Source organism: Alternaria alternata (assembly GCF_001642055.1).
Source record: "Alternaria alternata strain SRC1lrK2f unplaced genomic scaffold CC77scaffold_3, whole genome shotgun sequence".
In the NCBI taxonomy this organism is placed as follows: domain Eukaryota; kingdom Fungi; phylum Ascomycota; class Dothideomycetes; order Pleosporales; family Pleosporaceae; genus Alternaria; species Alternaria alternata.
Genome location: NW_017306192.1, coordinates 1,481,504 through 1,502,387, shown reverse-complemented (window position 1 = coordinate 1,502,387; position 20,884 = coordinate 1,481,504). Strand labels below are relative to the sequence as shown.

General features: G+C 51.4%; 9 protein-coding genes across 9 annotated transcripts; 7 read left to right on the top strand and 2 right to left on the bottom strand.

Moving 5' to 3' along the window:
• Positions 1-869: 869 nt before the first annotated feature.
• Positions 870-3,527, top strand: CC77DRAFT_982101 (hypothetical protein). The gene is made up of 2 exons (XM_018536104.1): positions 870-912; positions 1,104-3,527. The coding sequence occupies exons 1-2, from the start codon at positions 909-911 to the stop codon at positions 3,452-3,454; spliced, it is 2,355 nt and encodes a 784-aa protein (XP_018390207.1). The 5' UTR covers positions 870-908; the 3' UTR covers positions 3,455-3,527.
• Positions 3,505-5,517, bottom strand: CC77DRAFT_544438 (cytochrome P450). Its single transcript, XM_018532104.1, has 4 exons — positions 5,180-5,517; positions 4,895-5,119; positions 3,777-4,843; positions 3,505-3,709 (listed from the first exon to the last, which is right to left on the bottom strand). The coding sequence occupies exons 1-4, from the start codon at positions 5,270-5,272 to the stop codon at positions 3,556-3,558; spliced, it is 1,539 nt and encodes a 512-aa protein (XP_018390206.1). The 5' UTR covers positions 5,273-5,517; the 3' UTR covers positions 3,505-3,555.
• A 550-nt stretch (positions 5,518-6,067) lies between these two features.
• On the top strand, positions 6,068-7,305 carry CC77DRAFT_1091674 (Mgm101p-domain-containing protein). The gene is made up of 2 exons (XM_018529580.1): positions 6,068-6,797; positions 6,857-7,305. The coding sequence occupies exons 1-2, from the start codon at positions 6,151-6,153 to the stop codon at positions 7,125-7,127; spliced, it is 918 nt and encodes a 305-aa protein (XP_018390205.1). The 5' UTR covers positions 6,068-6,150; the 3' UTR covers positions 7,128-7,305.
• Positions 7,204-8,728, bottom strand: CC77DRAFT_1017122 (hypothetical protein). The gene is made up of 2 exons (XM_018524340.1): positions 8,580-8,728; positions 7,204-8,407 (listed from the first exon to the last, which is right to left on the bottom strand). The coding sequence occupies exons 1-2, from the start codon at positions 8,606-8,608 to the stop codon at positions 7,393-7,395; spliced, it is 1,044 nt and encodes a 347-aa protein (XP_018390204.1). The 5' UTR covers positions 8,609-8,728; the 3' UTR covers positions 7,204-7,392.
• Positions 8,540-9,878, top strand: CC77DRAFT_544509 (hypothetical protein). Its single transcript, XM_018532106.1, has 4 exons — positions 8,540-8,798; positions 8,852-9,047; positions 9,106-9,118; positions 9,166-9,878. The coding sequence occupies exons 2-4, from the start codon at positions 8,857-8,859 to the stop codon at positions 9,742-9,744; spliced, it is 783 nt and encodes a 260-aa protein (XP_018390203.1). The 5' UTR covers positions 8,540-8,798; positions 8,852-8,856; the 3' UTR covers positions 9,745-9,878.
• Positions 9,879-10,406: 528 nt separating this feature from the next.
• On the top strand, positions 10,407-11,518 carry CC77DRAFT_544456 (bacterial exopeptidase dimerization domain-containing protein). Its single transcript, XM_018532105.1, has 3 exons — positions 10,407-10,642; positions 10,706-11,419; positions 11,477-11,518. Exons 1-2 carry the CDS (start codon positions 10,529-10,531, stop codon positions 11,363-11,365), a joined length of 774 nt encoding a protein of 257 aa, XP_018390202.1. The 5' UTR covers positions 10,407-10,528; the 3' UTR covers positions 11,366-11,419; positions 11,477-11,518.
• Positions 11,519-12,217: 699 nt separating this feature from the next.
• CC77DRAFT_1005721 (hypothetical protein) lies at positions 12,218-13,028 on the top strand (the record flags this gene model as incomplete). Its single annotated transcript, XM_018523373.1, has 3 exons — positions 12,218-12,566; positions 12,616-12,723; positions 12,775-13,028. The coding sequence occupies 3 exons, from the start codon at positions 12,218-12,220 to the stop codon at positions 13,026-13,028; spliced, it is 711 nt and encodes a 236-aa protein (XP_018390201.1).
• Positions 13,029-13,834: 806 nt separating this feature from the next.
• On the top strand, positions 13,835-17,600 carry CC77DRAFT_544325 (DUF676-domain-containing protein). Its single transcript, XM_018532103.1, has 2 exons — positions 13,835-14,176; positions 14,297-17,600. The coding sequence occupies exons 1-2, from the start codon at positions 13,995-13,997 to the stop codon at positions 17,589-17,591; spliced, it is 3,477 nt and encodes a 1,158-aa protein (XP_018390200.1). The 5' UTR covers positions 13,835-13,994; the 3' UTR covers positions 17,592-17,600.
• Positions 17,601-18,416: 816 nt separating this feature from the next.
• CC77DRAFT_1057968 (hypothetical protein) lies at positions 18,417-20,819 on the top strand (the record flags this gene model as incomplete). The annotated part of the gene is made up of 2 exons (XM_018528086.1): positions 18,417-20,204; positions 20,253-20,819. The coding sequence occupies 2 exons, from the start codon at positions 18,417-18,419 to the stop codon at positions 20,817-20,819; spliced, it is 2,355 nt and encodes a 784-aa protein (XP_018390199.1).
• Positions 20,820-20,884: the final 65 nt, after the last annotated feature.

Sequence of the window (20,884 nt, the reverse complement as noted above, 5' to 3'; positions counted from 1 at the left end):
GTAAGACATAGTTCCGCATGCTTAGACGTTTCTTACTTGTATTTTTTATGTCACGTAGCAAAAATTGCAGGTCGTCGCTTCAACGGTAACAGATACTGAATATTCTATTGCGACAAGAGTTTTACCTATGGGAAGCTCGCATGAAGACGCAGCGATTGCTCAAACGCAATCTGAGCCTACTCATATAATTATCTACGCCCGAAGTGTGACAGACTTTGATAGGAGGGTGCAGCAATCTAGAAAAGCATATGCTTACTTACATCATAACTGTCGTGTTACATGTGTTTGTCTCGTAGGTAGACTTGAGAAAGAAAAGCACACTTTTCATCTATTCACTGCACTCCTACGCAAATAACATCTACATTAGCAAAAAGAGAGCGCATGGAGTTTACATCTTGTTCGTTGAGTGACGGGCCAGGAGCAAAAAAAGAATGTCGCAATTTATTGGCGGTACTGGGAACTGTAGACATGTTAGAGATGTCTCAGGACCGACAATGTGCGGATGAACGTACTCGAACCCAGGCTGGCGCGGATCTGGATCGGGACACTAGGTGTCCGCCAGCCACAACGCGACGTCATACCACTAGACCATACCACGATGGGGTTGTTAGCTGGTGTGTATTGACGAGGCAGGTGAATTGAGCTTACCCGAAGTGATTCGTTTTGATGGAAAGATCAAGATTTGTTGGAAATATATTGTTTCTTTGTAGATGCCAGCCGCGCCGTCGAGCTAATCCGCACCATTCGAAAAGGCGTGTTTGCATTGCAGAATTTTGGACGTGGTGCGGGGTCATGTGGGTCTGTGCTCTCCACTGATGGTGGGGCTGGTTTTCTGGTCGCGTCCGACGCGCTCTTTCTCTACCCAATCTGTGACCACAAAGCAGCACGCCTGATAGCTCGAAACACCTATGGGTATGTACTAAGACCTTCACATGTGAGATTCCATGTTGTTTGATCAGAGCTTCTTCAGTCTGCTTGTGGTATTCTCAGCATTCTGAGCTTGTTAGACCTCTGGGTGAAGAAATACACTCGGAGCTAGTGCTGTATTTGGCGACCTTGCTTGCGTCTCCAACGTGACTGGACAGCACTGACGCTCGCATTAGACCATTCGTCACCCCGGCAGTCGCGAGGCAAACAACTCAAGTCCTATCGCGTCGGAGAAGAATACTCGTTCCTTGATGAGGATGAGGATGGCTCCGTGCCTTCTGGCACGCAGACCCCAGCCTTCCAGGGCGATGACGATGACGACGACGATGGCGACGCCTTCATGCCAGATGCCCAGGATGGTGAACTTGAGTATGACGAAGATGAAGAGGTAGCGGAAGAGGATGAAGATGTATCGGAGGAAGAGGAAGACGACGATTCCGATGAGGATTCTACGGGGCCTCCAAGACGCAACGCGCGTGGACCGAAGGCTGTTCGCGCTGTGCCAACCACCCCGGCAGTCCGACGCGCTAAGAAACTCACAGACAACATTCCCTCACCCGTAACGTTCGCTAAAGGCAGTGGTGTTAAGGTACGTCCTGTGGATGCCGACGCCCAGTTGCGGACGCGTGGTATCCCCGACTTCGATAAGATTGGTGGTCATGAGCCACGATTAAAAAATCTATTCGGTCCAGATGCAGCGCATCTCAAGCCCGTCCTGGCCTCACGCGACTACTGGTTTCCACAGGAAACATTCCCCATTCGAAGTTTCGCCAAGGTCAGTTCCGACGACGCTGATGTCGGCAGCTTAAGAAGAAGCTTCTTCGAAGTTAGCGGTGCTAGGGAAAAGGAGAGTGAAGCATTGAGGACATGGTATGCCGATACTGGAAAGTCCGCTTTTGCAAGAGCCCAAAGAACGAAAACATTGACCAAGGATGAGGCCAAAGAGTACATGATGACACCAGGGCTGGAGACTGTGAACGTGCTAGCTGGACCCGTGAACACGCCCCAAGTCAACACATTGGCGAAAGGTTCGTACATGAACATTGCGAAACCATTCCCAGCAAGTCAAGATAGACGCGGTTGGCTCTTCAATTTCGGCTCATGGATACAGGATGCTCAATGGGCGAGCAATGAAGACAGCAATACCCAATATCTCGCTGTTGCTGTTGAGCAGAGACTGACGAGCGAGGACCAGCCCAAGCCAATGGAGCAGCCAAAAGCACCTGCCTTCAACCCTACTCAGCCGTTTCCTGCGTGTATTCAGATATGGGCGTTCCAAGCCGAAGACGAAGGCTTCTTGAATGCAAAGACAGAGCCTAGACTTGAGCTTGTTATCTGCGCTGACTGGGGCGCGCCGAAACAACTAAGATGGTGCCCGATCGCAGCGACAGACGACAATCGAAATTCGGATGGTCGGAGAAACACACACATAGGCATACTCGCCTGCCTTTGGTCGGATGGACGAGTGCGTGTATTAGATGTATCCGCTCCGGTTTCTGAGCCTGACCTACACGCCCCTACTTATCTTCACGTTACGCACGCAGCGTTTGAAGTCTCATTTCCTCAAACAGTACCTTCCTGTTTACACTGGTTGTCGGGGACTACGCTCGCAGTTGCGACAGCGGCAGGTACTGTCGGTATCTGGTCCTTGACCCATCCAGGAACGCTCGCAGCGTCCGAGGCCAACAATTACAGTCCAAGACCTTGGTTTTATCAGCAAGTAGCCGACACATACATTCTCACGATATCATCCGGATGGCCATCTAATCCTCAGTTTCTGTCTATAAGTACCGCAGATGGATTTGCGCGCCTCATTGACATAAGAAGTCCGACTGCTGATACTGTTGTTTCAATACGCGGTCGCACACTATGTCTAGCGCAAGCCTGGCATGAGCATACACAGTCTTTTGTCATGCCAGACGAACACTATATCCTAAGACACACACCCATACGTCGCTACTACCACAACTTGTACAGCATGCGACTAGAAAATAGTATCACTAGAGTCGCGACAAGCCCGGTACACCCCGGTGTACTTGTCGGTGGAACCGATGGAGATGTTCAAACAAGCAACCCGATCATGCGTATCACAAACTACAAAATCATGCCATGGCAGCAGAAATGGTTCGTACACGAATGGAGAGGACCGATGGAGCGGATGCTAGTCAAGCCGACTGATGCAGATGTTGTGGCGGCCGAAGGAGGGCCAGTTGAGCAGTCGAACAATGACGCCACATCAGAACCGCAAGTGGGGGCGTCTGCTGATGAGGCCAAGAAGGTACCCCAAGAAATACTTTCCCAACCTCTCGTCCGCATCACCGAGGGTTACAAAGCAGGTCAAACAGGCATTGCGCACACCAGTGCAGCTACCAAGAGAGGAAACCCAGAAGTTGGAAGGTCCATCAGTATCTTCGAAGAGCAAACTGCTATTACAGCACTCGCTTGGAATCCAAATTTGAAGTTCGGTACATGGGCTGTCGCGGGCATGGGATCTGGGCTTTTGCGCGTGGAGGATGTTGGTATTTGAAGAGCAAGAAGAGGGTGTGATAAGAGAAACCCAAAGGGTAAAACTACATATATAATTCATGATTCTATTGGCTTTCGTCATGTTCGTACTACGGACTTCTTCTAGTTGACTGGCCTCAGTTTGCAAACCAGAGGCTTCTTCTCCCAGAGAATGTAGGTCGCCTGTTCTTCCCAGTTGTTGCTCTCGGGGCAAAGCTCGATATCGAAGTTATACAAGGTTTTGGCGATTATAAGACGCATCTCGTGATATGCCATGCTTCACCAATGGTTAGCGTCTGATCTACAAGAAATACACACTAAAAGATGACAAGGTTTTGACTTACTTCTTACCGAGGCAATCTCTAGATCCAATAGAGAATGGCTGAAGGCACTGCCTCTCGTCGGCATCAAACTCGGGGTCACCCAACCATCTTTGTGGAAGAAACTCAAAAGGTCTTTTGAAGTTCTTCTCGTGTGTATACATCGCGTGTTGAGGGATGCTCAGAACCACGCCGGGTGGTATAAATTGGCCCACGACAGTGCTGCCGTCCTGCGGTGTAAGGCGCGGAAGTCCTAGTGGAACCGGTGGGTAAAGACGGAAAGCTTCCTTAAGGCATGATGCTAGATACGGCAGCGCGGCGAGCTGTTCCATGGTCATATCAGCATCACTGGCAAAGGCGCCACGTATCTCGTCGTTGAGCTTCTCCATGCATTCAGGGTTACGCAGAAGCAAGTACGTCAACCCTGATACCAGGGTAGCCGTTGTCTCAGTTCCGGCAATCATGAAAATAGACGAGTTCGCATCCATCTCTCCTCTGGTCAAGCCTCGTCCCTCCTTTTGGCCCAACACAAGATCCCAGAGGTCGACACCCTCGGTATCTCGACCCTTATCGAGGCGTTTTGTGACGCGCGTTACGGAGTGGTTGAAGTGATCCATCCTCCTCTTGTTCACAGACTCAGGTACATATTTCTTGAAAGCCCTCCATAACCAAGGATATGCCATCATCACACTCAAGTAAGATCCCACCTTGAGACTTGCAAAGATGGTGCTGACCCAGGGATCGTAATCGCCCTTATCAAGCATGTGCAGCGGTTCTCCGAAAGTCAAATCGCCCATGACATCGAATGTGCAGAAGTTATAGAGACGAACCATGTCCAGCTTCTCATTCGGGTTGTTCTCGACCGTTTGTCTCAACCGAGTAACAAGTTTGTCTACGTATTTGACGAAGAGCGGTTCCTGTTGTTTGAGCGCACGGTCTGAGAACGCGGGGGTGAAGATCTTGCGTTGGCGACTATGGTCTTGGTCGCGGGCGAGAATGATACTGACCGCACCGTTGGGCGAGCTACCGTACTTGAACCAGTCTTTGTGAGGGACAGACCCGGCAGTGCCTTTCGTGCCATGACCATAGATCTAGGACTTTATTAGCCGGTAATTGTGTGCATTATGAAATGTGACACTTACATCTTTCCAGGCATTTGGATCCGTGACACTCAGCTCATCGTGATTGACCCGGACGATGTGGCCGTACTTTCGGTGCAAGTCTTGGAAGAGCTTGTCCCTTGTCCCTTTCCAGATCGCGATGTGGAACGGGATGCGCGTCGCAGCGTTTAATTTGGGCCCTGGGAAATGTCTGAGGGGGTGGAAGTATACGCGGTAGATGGCTCTGGCAACGAAGCGAACAACCAGCTGTCGCACATTAGCGGATGTCCTTTTTCGTAAGTTTCGATCACGCATAACAACACTTACAAAACCAAGTAGAGCGCCAACAATTTGCGATGCCGAAGTGATGTTCAAGAGTTTGGAGAGTCCTGTAGGACCCTTTGCTGATGTAGAAGCCATGATGCCTAGACTTCAGCCACCATGGGATGATCTAAATGCAGGGCACGAGCAAGCCTTAAGTAGGAACGAGGTACAAGCTCCTCCATTCTCGCACTAGAAGAAGCGGAATAGGTTGACGCGTTTCATACGTCGATGGGTGGCTTGTCAGCTCGCCTAGTACCGTTGACGTCGGGGTGGGTAGCCAGGGTCAAATGATCGCCTCGAGTAGTTCAAGGTCACACCTAATGGGGCATTTGTAGCGACTTAGGCATTCACACATGGTTTCATCCACGATAGTCGTCCGGTTCAAGGATTATCGAGTTTGTCCGAAATCTACCCTGTCGGAAGGTCGGGAACAAGGCACAGCAGCTGTTTGTACTGCGCAGGACACAGGACACATTCGTCCGTTCCAGTTTCATGGTCCGATCCTTCGGAGAATTGAATTTATACGGTGCATACGGTAGCGATGCCCATCTAACTGTGGGGAAACCGGGTGATCTGCATGGTTACATTATCCCAACTCGCACACGCGTGCGCGTTCAGGCAGACACCAAGGACGAGTCGTGTCTGGAGACCAAATCCGATGAAGGAGATTGGCATTGGATGTATGAGATCTAGCGAAAGGAACAGATGCATCAAGCTCGAACGCGAAGACCAGTGGAGGATATGGCGATAGGCGTAATGCAACTGGAAGTTGATGCGATTGGTCAAAGAAGGCGATCGTTCTTAGTGTGTAATGGCTCCTGGACCAAGACGGGTTTTGGTGTGGGCTGCTGGAAGCGATCGCATTCGCATAGGAAGGCCTGGCCCGTGCGCCTATCAGATCGTGACTTCGCGTTGGGGCATCGAGGTCCGTCAAGAGCAACAAATCGAACCCCGCACACCCTTGCGCTTCTATAATGGCAGCCACACCCGCTCGCAGAGGCCTTTCGGCTCTTTTCTCTGCTTCGTCATCCAGAGCATCATCAATCGCCAGCCGGACACAAAAACGAAGCTTCTCTTCATCCCGCATCTGCGCCGCATACGCGACTGCACCTAAAGCAGCAGCGGCAACCACGACTAGCACTTCGACAGCTGCGAAACCTGCGACTTCAACGTCAACTGCGTCAAAGCCCACAACCTCAGCAACCCCACAACGGACAGTAACTCCCTCATTTCCTGCGAAAGAGCCTCCCGTGCCCACCACACGCAACAGCACCGCAGAAACCGCAGCATCAGCAGCCCAAAAACAACGTTCGCTTACCGAGGGACTGTCCGATGCACCTCCCGAGCTAGAAGGCGTACCAGCCATAGACTGGACTCGCTCGTACCATGGCCTTGGCAGCATATCTTTCACACCAGAGCAGTCGGACACGCTGCTCGCGCCCATTACACAGGACGATGTCGAGGTGAAGCCAGACGGTATCATATACTTGCCCGAGATCAAGTACAGGCGGATATTGAACAAGGCATTCGGGCCAGGAGGTTGGGGCTTAGCACCAAGAGGCGAGAGTATCGTTACTGGAAAGCTGGTGACGAGGGAATATGGACTCATTGTCCAAGGACGGTATGTTTCTCTGCCCACCCTTTGGCAATTCTTCTGCATCTATGCTAACGAAAAATCAGACTCGTTTCCATTGCCCGTGGCGAGCAACAGTACTTCGACCCTGACGGTATTCCCACTGCGACCGAAGGCTGCAAATCCAACGCCTTGATGCGATGCTGTAAAGACTTGGGTATTGCTTCTGAACTCTGGGACCCACGCTTCATCAGGGAGTTCACGAACAAGATGACAAAGGAAATATGGGTGGAGCATGTGAGCACCAAGAAGAAGAGGAAGATAGTGCTGAGAAAGGACGACAGCGCCAGATACCCATACAAAGAAGTCAAATTGTAGTTTGGCTCGAGAATGTGTTGGAACACATAGGAAAAAGGTAGACGCATTTGCAGGCGTAATGAGTGCACATAAACCAAGTGTGGATGTATAGATAGGTTGTAAGATCATCAGGACAACCCGTCCCAACTCATGCTCAAGAATTGTGATACCAAATATATACCGCTTCATCATAGTCGTGAAGCCTAGCAGAATGCTATCTAGTGTCTTACCCAAACGCCGCGTGATACTGTGGTCGTATCACAGATTTTGTGCGCCAGGGGTTCTTTTAGCGATCGCCTAGATCGAAACCCGAAGCCCTCGATCTGTTCCTGATATCGCTCGGCTCCCTGCCGTATGCAAGTGGATCGTCCCGAGGCTGTTCCTGACGCTGCCAGTTCCACGGCATCCAACCACTGCTTGTCCTTCGGCCTAGTGCGGGCGGTGTGATGGGGTACGGTGGTCGGTCGGAGCCTGAGCTCAATTCGTCGCGCTCAATCCTGTCGAATTCGGCTTCGCTCCTATTGCGAGACAGGCTACCAGAAAGGCTTCCGGTACTCCTGTTAACTTCATGGTATCTGTTTCCACCAGTTTGCTGTGAGCGGATGTTATCTTGCTCGCGGTCGAATGCTTGTAGAAGGGTCTCGAGACGCTGACGTTGTGACGTTACGTAGTTTAGTCGGTCGTCGTTGTTGCGGATAGAGTCGGGGACGAGGTTTCCTGCACCACGGCTCAGGTCCGAGGCTTGCGCGTCTCTTGTACCTGCGGTACCGGCAGCACCATAAAGCGCACTGGCTCCGCTGAGCGCCTGGTTGACCAGCCCGTATAGATCATTACTGCCCCTTGCTGACGGCATCTGGAACCTGCTCATGAGGTTTTGCGCGTACGTCTGTCCATCGGGCCTCGGTGAGTCGGGCTTCCTGGGTGCAAAGCCCAACACGTTGACCTTTACCCACTCAATACCCATCTCGACGTATGCTATACCTGCTGACTTGGCGCGATCATGACTCTGGGTAATGAACTCGTCGATTTCGCGCTCATGGTGGTAGAGAAAAGGTTCCATGTACTCCTGGTACAGGTAGCCTGCGCCCTGCGAACCAGGCAGGATCAGGTATAGGTGTGCGAAGAAGCGAATCCATGAATAGAAGGGCACCCAGCTAAGGATGAAGTCGAATGTGTTTTCCACGGCGGTGCAGGCTGAAAGGACGACGAAGTAGATCAGCCAGGGTGCGAGGAGGGCTGGATCTGAGGTGTGGAGAGCTTTGTAGGACGCGAAGATAGGAAAGAAGACTGTAGTTGCGACACTGTAGCATGATTAGCTAGGTGATCTTTGAATATATCGCAGCAAAAAAGAAACACTGCATATCGGAGTCATGCGAGCTTCGGGAACGCAAGCGGTGGAGCTCGCGATATCATGCTAGGCTTCAAAGCTTGCTCGCGAATTGATACCTGACTGCGGGGGCGGGGTACACTTACGTCAAACCGTCTGCGACAAAGCCGAACATGGTCGCAGTTGTTGGGGTATCTTCTTGAGATGTCGGTGTTTAGGTGATAGATGCAGGCCTGAGACTTGCAGGTAGCGAAAGCTCAAGCCTCACGGATACGCGGGCGGAGGTGTGGAGTGGCTCAGCCAGATGATCCATGGGATGTACGTCAGTCGGTCAAGAGCGGCGCGCTATCCGCTTTCGGTCCTTTGTGTGTGAGCTCCCAAATGTCAGCTGCTGGGAGAACAGACTAATCACGTCTAGGAAATATGTCTCAAGACACCGGACTCGTGCAAACTCAGATCCTAGTGGTTGTGCAATACTTAGGCATCATCCAGGTGATGTTCACTGTCGCGACTTTCTCGAACCCGCGTTGCGAACGCGTACTGATCGGACAACGCCTGAGCAGCACCAACCACCACCACCACTACCACCAACAACACATCAACTTTCCGAATTGGTCGCATTCTTCAGCTGTCTCTGTACTTCTCAGAATTTTGAATTGACCAGGTCAACAGGTCCCTCACTTGGGTATGTTCAACCAGACCTAACCATGAAAGTGTCCTTACCAGTGGGAGTGGCTCCGAATCGTCCCAACATCATCACGGCCCCTTCTCATACCAAATTGCGCAGACATGGAATTTGATTCTATTCCGATCTATATCGCAAAGCATGTAGCCAGCGACTGTTTCTCTCGTCTCGTTATGAAATTGCGTTTGAGGCCCCACTGCGTCTGTCTTGTCTCCATAGCGCCTATGTCCGATACTTCTACCGCGTCTACGGCACTGATCTTGCAACTATCCGATATGATACGATGCAGAAAACTCCAAGACGCTTCTTATGCTGCCATGGCTGCCAAGAGACCGCTTATCATTACCAGGAGCTCGACAACAGCTAACCACCCCGCATTTGCAGCCGTTGTCGCCGTTGACATCATCCCGCTTTTGTCCGTGCAGTGGGGGAAAGCAACTATCGTGAACATAAATCTGCGGCACAGGTTACGTAAATCAGCTATCTTCTTTCGAGTACCAAACCAGCTTTCTTGGCGGGCAACGAGTTCCTTGGCTTATGCTTGTAGTTCGTCGATCTTCACTGACAGTCCAGTGAAACAGTCTCGAATGCATTTCATAGAGGTAGCTCCTCTTGGCTCCAACTAGAAAACGGTGTTTTGCCTACCGAGGAGTGATGTACCAAATGCCGAGCGACGTATGCCAACTATTAAGGATCAAATCTTGCATCCAACCCTGTCGTTCGAGAAGTTGAGGCAATGCGGGTTATGATTAGAGCGGAAGGCCTGAGTATGGCTTGGAAGATAAGTCCTGTCTTTGCAGGGTTACGCTCAAAATATAAAGGTAGATGCATTCCCTCGATTTTGCATGACACAGCGACAGGTTCAAAGCATTAGCGTCCATAACAACTGTCAACATGGTCTCTATCAAGTCTCTCGTAGCTCTAGTATTCCTGAGATCAGCCATTGCAGCACCCCAAGCTTCGGTATCGCCATCAGCTGTAAGCTCTGCCAGCCCATCGGCATCAAGTTCGGTGACCCTTACTGCCGAGGAGACGGACGAATTATTTAGCCTTCATGAGGAGTTAGTCAACATCCCGTCCATATCCGGAGATGAAGTGGAAGGTGCAGAGTTCTTATCGGAATACCTGTCGAACTTGGGGTACTACGTCGAGGAAGTTCCTGTTGGAGACACCGGCACTTTCAATGTATTCGCCTATCCACAGGAGCTGAAAGACGAAGGTGTTTGGCCAGAGGTCTTGATCACTAGCCATATTGATACGGTCAGTATACATGGCATGACATGTAACAGGTAGCAAGTCCTAACGTAGAACCAGGTGCCGCCATTTTACCCTTTCGAGCGCAGAGAAGAAAATGGCACAGTCTATCACTTCGGTCGTGGAACGGTCGACGCAAAAGGCCCCGTAGCAACTATGATCGTTGCATCACACAAGTTCTTTCAGTCACGGACCGACACCCCTAGTCTTGGCATGTTGTTCGTTGTCTCCGAAGAGACTGGTGGCGCCGGAATGAAAGCATTTGCACAAGTAAGCCCAACTGTACCAAATGCATGTGAAGCACGTACTGACTTTGTGGCTTCACCGTTACAGTATGCTTCGAACACAACTTTCCGTGCAGGTATTTTCGGCGAGCCAACAGAAGGCAAACTGGCTAGTGGACACAAGGGCAGTTTACGCGTGGACCTGGATGTTCTGGGCAAATCCTCTCACTCCGCCTACCCTTGGCTTGGTGTAAGCGCTATCAACTATCTAACCGAAGCCATCGTTGCACTTAACATGCTCGAGCCGGCTCTTCCTAGAAGCGAGCTACTCGGCGCCACAACTCTCAATGCTGGCGTTATTGCAGGCGGGGTTGCGGGTAACGTTGTGCCTGAACACGCGAATGCTAGTATCGTTGTTCGTATCGCTCGCAGCGAAGACGATGCAGTCGACGTTGTCCAGGACATGATGGCAGGAATGCTTTCACCCATTGTTGCTCGCGCGAAGGCAGAAAACGCTACATTCGATGTTCGTTTCTCGAATACTACGTACCCCGCACCTATTCTCGATACCGATGTCGAGGGTTTGGAGGTAGCCCCTGTTTTCTATGGTACAGATATTCCGAGTCTGCCACAGGTGGAGAAGAGATATTTGTTTGGCACCGGAACGATTGAAGTCGCACACACGCCGGATGAGATGTTGAGTCAAGATGAACTTGTACAGGCGGCGGAAGCATATGGTATGATACTTGAAAGTTTGTTCTCAGAGTAGGAACATATCGACACGATGATTACATTTGGTTAGAAGACGATGAGGATGTGTCAGGTGAGTAAACTACGCACGATTCCATCAAGGCTCATGGCCATGATATTAACATAGTAGCCTCTATTTGATTGCCCAATGTCTATTGTCAATTCTTGCCTGTCTTGTCTTTCCCTGTATTCGGTGAACGTACACCGCGGATACCTCGAGTGTGGCAATATGTCTTTTTGCTGCACAAAAACATGCTCGAGACGCAGATTACATAGTGATGTCATGTATAGCGGTACAGAGACAGCAAGACAAGTGAACTTTCGCCAGGGGAATCTGTGAGCGTGATACTATGGAAACAGCTTGCTCGTGTTGTGCGTACTTTACGAGCAAACACAAAAGTATATAAATTTTAAGGAGATACCCAAGGCGCTCCTTGTCAACCAGTTTACGTCTCATTGTCCATCTCTTCAACCAAGGCAAATGATGATGTGTTAGGCCGCACTACCACCGCCTCTTTCTCTGACATTTCGGCGCTCCTGCACCGCCTCTTCGTTCGTAAAAACCGTCACCGATAGTCGCTCCTTCTCTGAATGGAGGCCGTTTGCAGAGCTCGCTAACTCTGCCTCCAGACTACATCATGCGCTTATTCTACGGGTGAGAGACGAAGACAATGGCGTAATTCCACACCTGACGCCTGAGCAAACGGTCTTTGGTGCCTTTCTTTATTTCTGATATCACTATACAAATAGCTTCTACCTTCCTTAACTCTTTTCTTTGGACAGCAATCTACCAACTACCTCTAATACTCTTCGACTTTTATATACACTTTCAACGCTTCCCTTAAGTCTCTTCCATTTATCTAACATCGACATGGCTGAATACGGACCAACTGCCTTACCTCCAGGTGCAAACGATGGCGGCGACGGCTCGAGCATGAAGACAGCTACGTGGGTGGTTGGTAGCGACAAGAACGCACGAAGCTTCGTCGTGAAGCAAGGTCCTGCCTTTGTACGCTGCAACCTTACTGACGCTCTCGACTTCAACGATATGCATTACCATGTCTTCGACCCGCCCACTGGTCGCCGAGTCAAGTTCGTGTGGAAAGGCCCTGGTCGTCCTCAGTTCCAGGCCTTTGCCCACCAGTACTGGGAGATCCAACAGGAGGAAGAGGATTCCCTAGCTCGGGGTGACCGCCTACCTGGTGAAGATCTCAGTGAAGGTAAATATAGTGCCAACCGGGAATCACGAGCATTATTGACATAGAACAGACGCTGAAGAAGATTATGATATCGCTGGAGATGCTGTTTTCGACCGTGTCGAACGAACACCAACACAGCTTACCCATCAAATCAACTCTGCTTCATCCGCTCCGAGTTGTAAGTGACATTTCCATCATATATCTCTTTGGATTAAGCTGATTTTCCAAGCTTCACGCAACTTCTCTTCATCCCCTCCTTCTGGTGGTTATGGTCGAGGTAGTCCTTCGACTCCTCGAGGTCGCGGCCCTGTCAGCCAGCCAGGATCTGGTCGAGGTTCGAGTGCACGCGGTTCTGGTACTCCTCGAGGTCGTGGCTCAGGTGGCTCGCGACGAGATCAAGGATCTCCAAAGTCACCGATGTCGCCATCCTTTGACAAGAGCAAGGGTCCAGGCGGTGGCTCTCCTGGAGCTGGAACGGTTTGAGACAAGAGATCAACACTAGATTTGCTGTCTAGAGTAAAAGGTCTTGGATTGGGGCCGCGTTCAGCATGGCGTTTAGATTGGTCACAGATATACCCCTAGATTTTTGAGATGGACTTCAGGAACGTTGAATTTGGCCTTCGATCTTAACTTGGATATGACGTGATGAAAGCTCCAGTCGAATCGACTTCGAACCTCGTCTGTGATCCTGATGATGTGCTGAACTCCTTTCACGCGTCATCTTTGTCGACCTCCGTAGCCCAAGAAGCATCTGAAGACCACTAGACATACGTGTAAATGTCCATTGTGATGATCTTAAAAGCAAGTTGGTGAATACGTGTATGCGCTAACAAATGTCTGAAGGTCTACAGACGTCGTCATACACCCTCACTACGTCATTCCGGAACGCGAGACGAAGAATACATATCACTCCTAGGGGATATAGGCTGGTCGAAAGGAAGCCTGATGTAATTCTACGCGCTGTACGTATATATACCTGGAATGAGTCGGGGTGAGAGCGTCCAAGGAGGAGGAGGCTGAGAGAAGTGAGGTCGGAAGCCGGCCAAGGTGCGTTCCGACGAGTCCATGTCTTGGAAGCCGAGGACGCGTGAACTGCAACCAATAATTTGTAGCCTATCTGACACTGCATCTGATAAGCGCGGTGATCGCATGTAAGGTTGTCAGAATGTTACCGAACCCACGCGCTGTAGTCTCAGAAATGCACCTATCTGCCGCCTCGTGCAGCGCGCCTGCCACGCGAGCAATGACGCACGACGATCTCCGACGAGCGCGTGCGTGACCACCTCAAGGTCGCTAAACTTCGCAGTATACATCATCCCTCTGGCCCTCGCGACGTTCCCTCGGCCCCATATTAATTCTCACGGTGCGATCAGCCACAGCTACTTAAGTCCTATGACGCGCCTGTGGCTGTTGTCCATTGGTTGTACCGGTCTCCGCTGGATCCGCTAAATGCTGCTCACGCCTCGCACCTACTCCCTCGCTCACATAGCCGACGACGGCCGCAAACGCCCTGAGCCCTCGTATTTTGTGTGTATACAGTCGCGGAAGGAACGGGAAGCCGAGGAAAAACGCGCGCTGAAGATGTTATTGTTGCACCAAAAGGGGAGCGTGAAGGTGGGAGAGGTTGTGAGGTAAGTTCTCAGGGTCTGTCGGCGGAAGTGCATGGACGTCGTATGCATTGGCTACAGAGGATGGACAGGGCGCGCCAAAGTTTACCGCTATCTGGAAAGGGATGCTAAGCAGCCATGCAGATACACCCTCACTTACACACCCTCGGAAGACCGAATATTACCGCCCCCTTCGTGCCTCCATGTTCGCATACGAAACTCCTCCGCGATACCACTACGCGCCGCATACCTCCACGGGCCGTACACGATCCACGTCTCCGCATACCCCTCCACCTTCAACCCGAACAAAAAGGCTGACGAATCGAAAATTTACGGGGAGCCTGACTTTGAGCCTAATGTCAAGGCAGGTGGATACTGGAACACCAAATTAATAGTTCCGGAGGAATACAGAAATGATATCAGGGAGTACGACGGCACATCGAAGAGCCTCACCTGGATTATCGAGATTGCCTCGCAGATCATCTTTTCCAACTCTGCGTCTGTAAACTACGAACTGCTGGTGGCGCGCGACGAACGATCGTTGGATCTTGGCTTCACTGCTGTTACCGGAAACAGTCATGGAACACCAGGAAAGGTGCAAGATCACCAGCAGGGTAGCCAGAAACATGTTTCCGGCCACCCTGCACAGCCCAAGGGGGTGTATTCAAAGGCTGTGAAGCTAGTGGTTGACGACACTACAAGCTTGTGGAATACACCTGAACTACCAGAGTGGAAAGAGGACAATGTCCAAGATAGTTCCAGAAAGTCGAAGGATCACGATGTTCCGGCGGAAAGCCGACGGAAAAAGAAGAATATACACCTTGTGATAGTAACACATGGCTTACACAGCAATCTTGGCGCGGATATGTTGTACCTCAAAGAGAGCATTGACGCGACGGCAAGGCAAGCTCGAGAAGATCGGCGACGGCGTCGCAAAGAGGCGAAGGGTGCTAAAAGTACTGAACAGAATCAGGACACATCGACAGCACCATTGTCAGGCGGTCAAGAGGACATACCAGATGATGAAGAGGATAGCGACGAGGAAGATGTTATTGTACGCGGGTTCGACGGAAATGTAATACGTACCGAGCGTGGTATTCAATATTTGGGCAAGCGACTCGCTAAGTACGTGTTGAGTCTGACTTACCCTGATCAACCCTACTTGCCGATCAAGAGGTCTATGGGACAAAAGTTATCCAACACGTTTTCTCCAACGAAAGACAAGCACGATGAAGGCATACCATCCCATCACGGAAGCAGTGTACATCACACAACTTCAGGGCACGACAAACGCGCATACAAGTTCACTAGTATCAGCTTCATCGGCCACTCGCTTGGAGGGCTGGTACAAACGTATGCTATTGCATATATCCACAAGCACTCCCCTCACTTTTTCGACACCATCAAGCCCATCAACTTTATCGCTATGGCGTCACCTTTCCTGGGATTAAGCAACGAGAATCCCACCTACGTCAAGTTTGCACTCGACTTCGGCTTAGTCGGGAGGACAGGGCAAGACCTTGGTCTGACCTGGAGAGCGCCAACTCTAGCAAAGAGTGGCTGGACCGCCATGGGCAGTGTGTTCGGTAACCAGAGCCAGGACCAACATCAAGAAGACCCTGGTGCGAAGCCTCTGCTGCGGATACTTCCTACTGGTCCGGCTCATCAAGTCCTGCGAAGATTCCGGAATCGCACTGTGTACTCCAACGTTGTTAACGATGGCATAGTACCATTGCGCACGAGTTGCCTACTGTTCCTGGATTGGAGAGGCTTAGGTCGTGTTGAAAAAGCGCGTCGAGAAAACGGACTCATTGGCACAGTAGCTGTATGGGGTTACGGCCAACTTACTGGACAAAGTTCATCTCCAAACCCTTCCAGGATCGGGTTTTCGGACGATGAGGGTTCGGGAATTGATTCGCCTACAGGCAATGGTGACGACACTGCCGTACCTCTACCAGGTGCCGATGTCACAAATCAAGACGACGAAGCACAGGTATCTTCTACTGAGCCAGCAGCTCATCAGTTCATAGAAGGGCAAAAGAAGAGTCCAGAGGCAAAGGAGCCCAATGACCAATACTTCCAACCGCAAAATACCTTGATGCAACTATGGAGCTATATAAGACCAACCGGAAAGCACACTTCGCGCGACAAGAAGATGTTTAGTCGTAGTCAGACCATTTACAAGGACGAAGAGGACGAGCAGGCCCCAGCTGAAGCCGAGAGCTCGACGTCATCACATACCACACAGCCAAGGAAGCGACCTCAAGCGACCCGTGGTGACTCCATCGTTGACAACCCCAAAAGCCATCTAGCACCACCCAAAACTACGATTTTTGAATCCGCTGGTGATCTGATCAACCCCCCTGTCCCTCCAATGTCCTGGATTACCGACCCATCCACCCGAGCACGCACCATTTTCCATGACAGGATCTACCACCCTGAAGACATCCCACCGCCGCCAACCAAAAAACCGACACGCAACTTCTCTGGTGCTAGCGCCTCCTCTCAGGCGTCAACAACTGCCGTTGACGAAAGTGTGATGCGCGTGGAGGAGAAGATTGCTCGCGCTTATCACAAGGACCTTTCGTGGCGTAAAGTGCTTGTCAGTCTTGAGCCGGACGCGCACAATAACATGATTGTACGCCGCATGTTTGCTAACGCGTATGGTTGGCCTGTGGTAAAGCACCTCTGCGATACTCACTTCGCAGATACTTATTCAGCCAACACCCGGGATGAAGAAGAACCTGCCCTTGATCGTGCACAAGCTGTCAACAAACCGATCAATGAAGATGGCGAGCATGTCAAGGGGCAGGAGAGACTGCAGCCACCTATTGAGCGTACCGATAGCGAGATGAGGGAAGTGGCTGACGAACTAGCGCCACTCAAGCCGCCGAGTCTGAGGATACCCAAGCGATCGAATACAACCGACTCGACCCGTAGTATAGGCTCGGGCGATTGGGATAGCATCTACTTCAACGAGACTAGCGACGAGGACGACGAAGTAGATGACCGAAACGCCGTGCAGAAATTCTTCCAACCCAACATGCCTAGAAGCCCGCGAAGTCCCGGACCTGTACCGAAGACGCCTGATGGCAAGGGTACAAGCGAGGCAGACATCTCTGATTTTCTCCATGGATCCCATTCAGTTGAAGTTCATCGGGGCCTTGGCGCAAGCCCAAGCAAAAAGCCAGCGAAACTGACCCGCGAACCGGACTCAATAGAGCCTGTCGATGAGGCACCGAAAGTTTTGGATGATGCGACAGTAGTATCCAGTCCGACCGAGACACCTGTAGGCAGGATCAGTGGAGTAGGGTTGAGAAGTTCGATCGATATCCCAGCATCGCCAGAGAGTGGCAGGGCCAAGAGCGGAAGCGGTGTCGCTGAACAGGTTGCTATCCTCAGCAGCCCGAAGAGTAAGGGGGAATCAGCAGGCTCATAGTATGGAGCCCGCCAATTGTTAAGGCGAGCGATGGCAGACCGCAAAGCCAGAAAATCGAGAAAGAGACGTTGATATGCCGAATCTTTCAACACGCAGTACTGGTTTGTAGTTTTTTACTCGCTCATTTCTCAACATCCCATGGAGGCCACTCAAGCGTTTTCGGTCTCGGGTGCAGTGGGTGTTACGTGACGTTGGGGTTGAGATCAGTGCACAGAGGCGGATGCCACACGGACGGTGGCATGGATCGTAGCACGGTTGCGTCCACAAAGATACCCAAGATCTCATTCCGTGGTTTGCAGGAGTATAGGTCTTCTTTTTCTAATAGTTCCGTTTAATTATGTTCCCTTTATATTCATCTTCCCTGAGGTCGTTCTTTCCTTCATTGTACGCCTACATCTCCCTCGCGCAGATTTCACATCATCCATAATAGATATTGTGGAGGCCACCTGGTTTCCTCGTTTTCACATTCACCTGTTAGTCCCACGTTGTTCATTCGCCGACGTCATCTTTATGCCGCGCCTTCCTCATTCACTGCCGCTCTCGCGTGGCCAAGCACTCCGTTTGTTGGTGACTCGACCACAACAGACCAAGCTTGGCGCTTTGTCCAATACTCGGGCGAATCCTCGCATTTTATGACCACAACCCGATTGCAATATCGTAATGCGTTGATCACTGCTACGCTTCAACTTCGCTCTAGGTCGCTGGCTTTGTTCTGGCCTGATTGCCTCGTCATACTCGAATCTCGAATCGGTACATCCGTCAATCACCAGACCCCACACCCCACGACAAAGAGCCTCGTTCGGGAAAATGGTCAGGTATACTGATATGGCCAACCCTCCGCCCGGGGCCACGTGGAACATGGGACCTGCTATGGTGGTTGGCGGTCGGAGACGCCGCAGCACGCGCCGCTCCAACGCGATGCGCTCCAACACTACGCCTAATCTCGGAATTGACTCACTTGCCGCGATGGAGTATGCGAATGGTGTCACTGCAGGACTGAATACTGAACGTGTAGAACAACCGCATGGTTCACCTTCTTCCGAGCCCTCAAATCCCACGGTCAACCACTTCGCGCCGAACAGTGGCCCTCCAGGACTCCGCCGTCGCTCTCCTATCTCGCGCCCATCCGATGACCTTTCGAGCATGCTGATCGCTCAATCGCCTACGCCCACGATAGACAGCGCTTCAGCAACAGCGACAGAGGGGAAGAAGAAGCATGGCAAATTTAGCTTCAAGCCAAAGGATCAGGACTGTCCCGCAAGCTCACATGAGACTGCTCATGAAGCGTCGCCTCTACCACCACTTACCCCTGTGAAAGCCGCAAAACTACTAGGCGTTGACGCTGGTCCTGGTAGGGCTCGGAGCAATTCCGAAGGCCGTCGTTCACAGCAAGATGGTGGTTACGATGGTCCACCAGTATTGCCAAAATCGACTAGGAAAGTATCCGCGCCGGTACCTGCCTCTTCAAAGGGCCTGTTGAGTAGACAGGCAAAGCTCAAGGAGGAAGGCATTGGACCTGATCTGCCTAAAGCCAAGAAGTTTTGGGCGAACAGCAACAGGAAAGCGCAGCAAATGTTAGGCTTACTCCCATCTGCCGCAACTAGTTCCAAACGTGAAGCCGATATGGAGCGCGCTGCAGCTGCTTCTCTAGTACGGCGTACAGAGGATGATAGTGATGCATACTACAGTAGCGACTCTGAACTTCATGCTCATTCTCGTTTGCTTCATCCGGCTGCGCGCCTGGCTCCCGAGACTCCAAGACGGCGTATGCGCAAGAGAATTCCCAAATCGCTTGACAAAATGGCACCCATCACGGAGACGTCTCACGATGAGCTACGCTCATCTTACCATGTGAACGAACAGTGTCCTGAGCTAGGTGTTATCTCTGAGTGCGAACAATTCTCTCCTTCATCCAAGCCCCCACTGCCTCAGTTGTATACTGAGCCGTTGCTCACATCTGACGTCATGTACGAGCTGGAAGCGGACGATCTCTCGCCAACAGACCAAGTCGTGGAAGAGGGCGATGGAGACGGAGAGGTGCAATCTGCCGTCCATCCTGGAGATGAGGTTGACGTCAATCATGTTGGAGACCAGCAAGCCACTGGATTCCGCTTCCGAAGCCCATTACAGACGGTCGAAGATCGTTTGCTCGACGAGGCAGAGGCTCAACTAGCGATTGTCAGGACAAGGCAAAACGAAAACGACGCGACAAGACTCATGCTTGACACCAATTATGCTGCTCTCATGGCGTCGAACAAAACTATGAAAATGGAGTTCGCGACCGCAAAGCAAAACATGGCCTCGGAGGAGCGTGAGCGCTTTGACGGCGCCGATAGCGAGGATGAAGACTCGATCTCAATCTCAAGCAGTATCAATCTGGACGAAGAGGTCATGACTTTCACGCGGATTACTCCCGGTATGGTCAAGCTCGTCGACATTGCCGCCAAGACAAGGAAGCCACTTGCTCCACTTGCACCGACCGCACCAGCCGTGCCACTGCCTATGCTAGCTTTATCTACCCAGATGAAGCCGCCTTTCAAGCCGGCTGGCGCTTTTTTCTTCCAACACGACGAGAGGATTAGTCCTTTCAACGAGCGCAGCAAGCATGTGGATGTGCGTAAGTATATCCTCTCAGTCACCAACATAACTAACAGAATCCAGCCAACAGCCATACCTAGTCAGCTTCCCACTAAAGATTACAACCGCCTCGACAAGGACAAGAAACCAAAAATGCCCCGTGATGATTCACGTCTGCTCGTCCAAGATTGGATGTCCACCTACGATCACACGAAACAATGCCCGGTCTCTGAACGTATCGATCCTGATGTTCTCGCTGATCAACGGATTCCGCCTGCTCCATTCCCTAAAGACGATTGCTCTACACCTCCACGTCCCCCCTCGCATCCACCACCACCACACCCACCCAGGCTGTCATCAAAAGAGCACTACTGTCTCACGAATGGCCATATCTTCCACCCTATCAATCTCAAGACTGTTCCTGATGAGGTCGCCATCAACAGCTTAGAAGTCCGACCTTACCTGCACACCGCTGTTGGCTCCAAACAGCATGTTTCTGTCCCTGTTTTCTGCGACCGGTGTGACGATGACGTCAAAGAAGAGCTTTGGGAATGTGACATCGCTGTTTGTCGTATGGGGGTTTGTAAGCCATGTGCGGAGGATATGGAGCACGAGTGGCAGGAACGTGTTGGTGATGCTTGGACTCGCTGACGATTATCGTGCCGCAGTGCCTACTAGAGTTCGAGGGGTAAGGATCTGTCCGTGAGAGTATCGGT

Bases quoted from the DNA above. Each gene is read 5' to 3' on its own strand.
- CC77DRAFT_1091674 (XM_018529580.1), top strand. From the start codon at position 6,151: ATGGCAGCCACACCCGCTCGCAGAGGCCTTTCGGCTCTTTTCTCTGCT. The intron at 6,798-6,856 runs GTATGTTTCTCT...ACGAAAAATCAG, and splicing joins GGACTCATTGTCCAAGGACG to ACTCGTTTCCATTGCCCGTG.
- CC77DRAFT_544509 (XM_018532106.1), top strand. From the start codon at position 8,857: ATGTCTCAAGACACCGGACTCGTGCAAACTCAGATCCTAGTGGTTGTG.
- CC77DRAFT_544325 (XM_018532103.1), top strand. From the start codon at position 13,995: ATGCTGCTCACGCCTCGCACCTACTCCCTCGCTCACATAGCCGACGAC. The intron at 14,177-14,296 runs GTAAGTTCTCAG...GCAGCCATGCAG, and splicing joins AAGGTGGGAGAGGTTGTGAG to ATACACCCTCACTTACACAC.
- CC77DRAFT_544456 (XM_018532105.1), top strand. From the start codon at position 10,529: ATGATCGTTGCATCACACAAGTTCTTTCAGTCACGGACCGACACCCCT. The intron at 10,643-10,705 runs GTAAGCCCAACT...TCACCGTTACAG, and splicing joins GAATGAAAGCATTTGCACAA to TATGCTTCGAACACAACTTT.
- CC77DRAFT_1017122 (XM_018524340.1), bottom strand. From the start codon at position 8,608: ATGTTCGGCTTTGTCGCAGACGGTTTGAC. The intron at 8,408-8,579 runs GTAAGTGTACCC...ATCATGCTACAG, and splicing joins TTTGTCGCAGACGGTTTGAC to TGTCGCAACTACAGTCTTCT.
- CC77DRAFT_544438 (XM_018532104.1), bottom strand. From the start codon at position 5,272: ATGGCTTCTACATCAGCAAAGGGTCCTACAGGACTCTCCAAACTCTTG. The intron at 4,844-4,894 runs GTAAGTGTCACA...ATAAAGTCCTAG, and splicing joins ATCCAAATGCCTGGAAAGAT to ATCTATGGTCATGGCACGAA. The intron at 3,710-3,776 runs GTAAGTCAAAAC...CCATTGGTGAAG, and splicing joins AGAGATTGCCTCGGTAAGAA to CATGGCATATCACGAGATGC.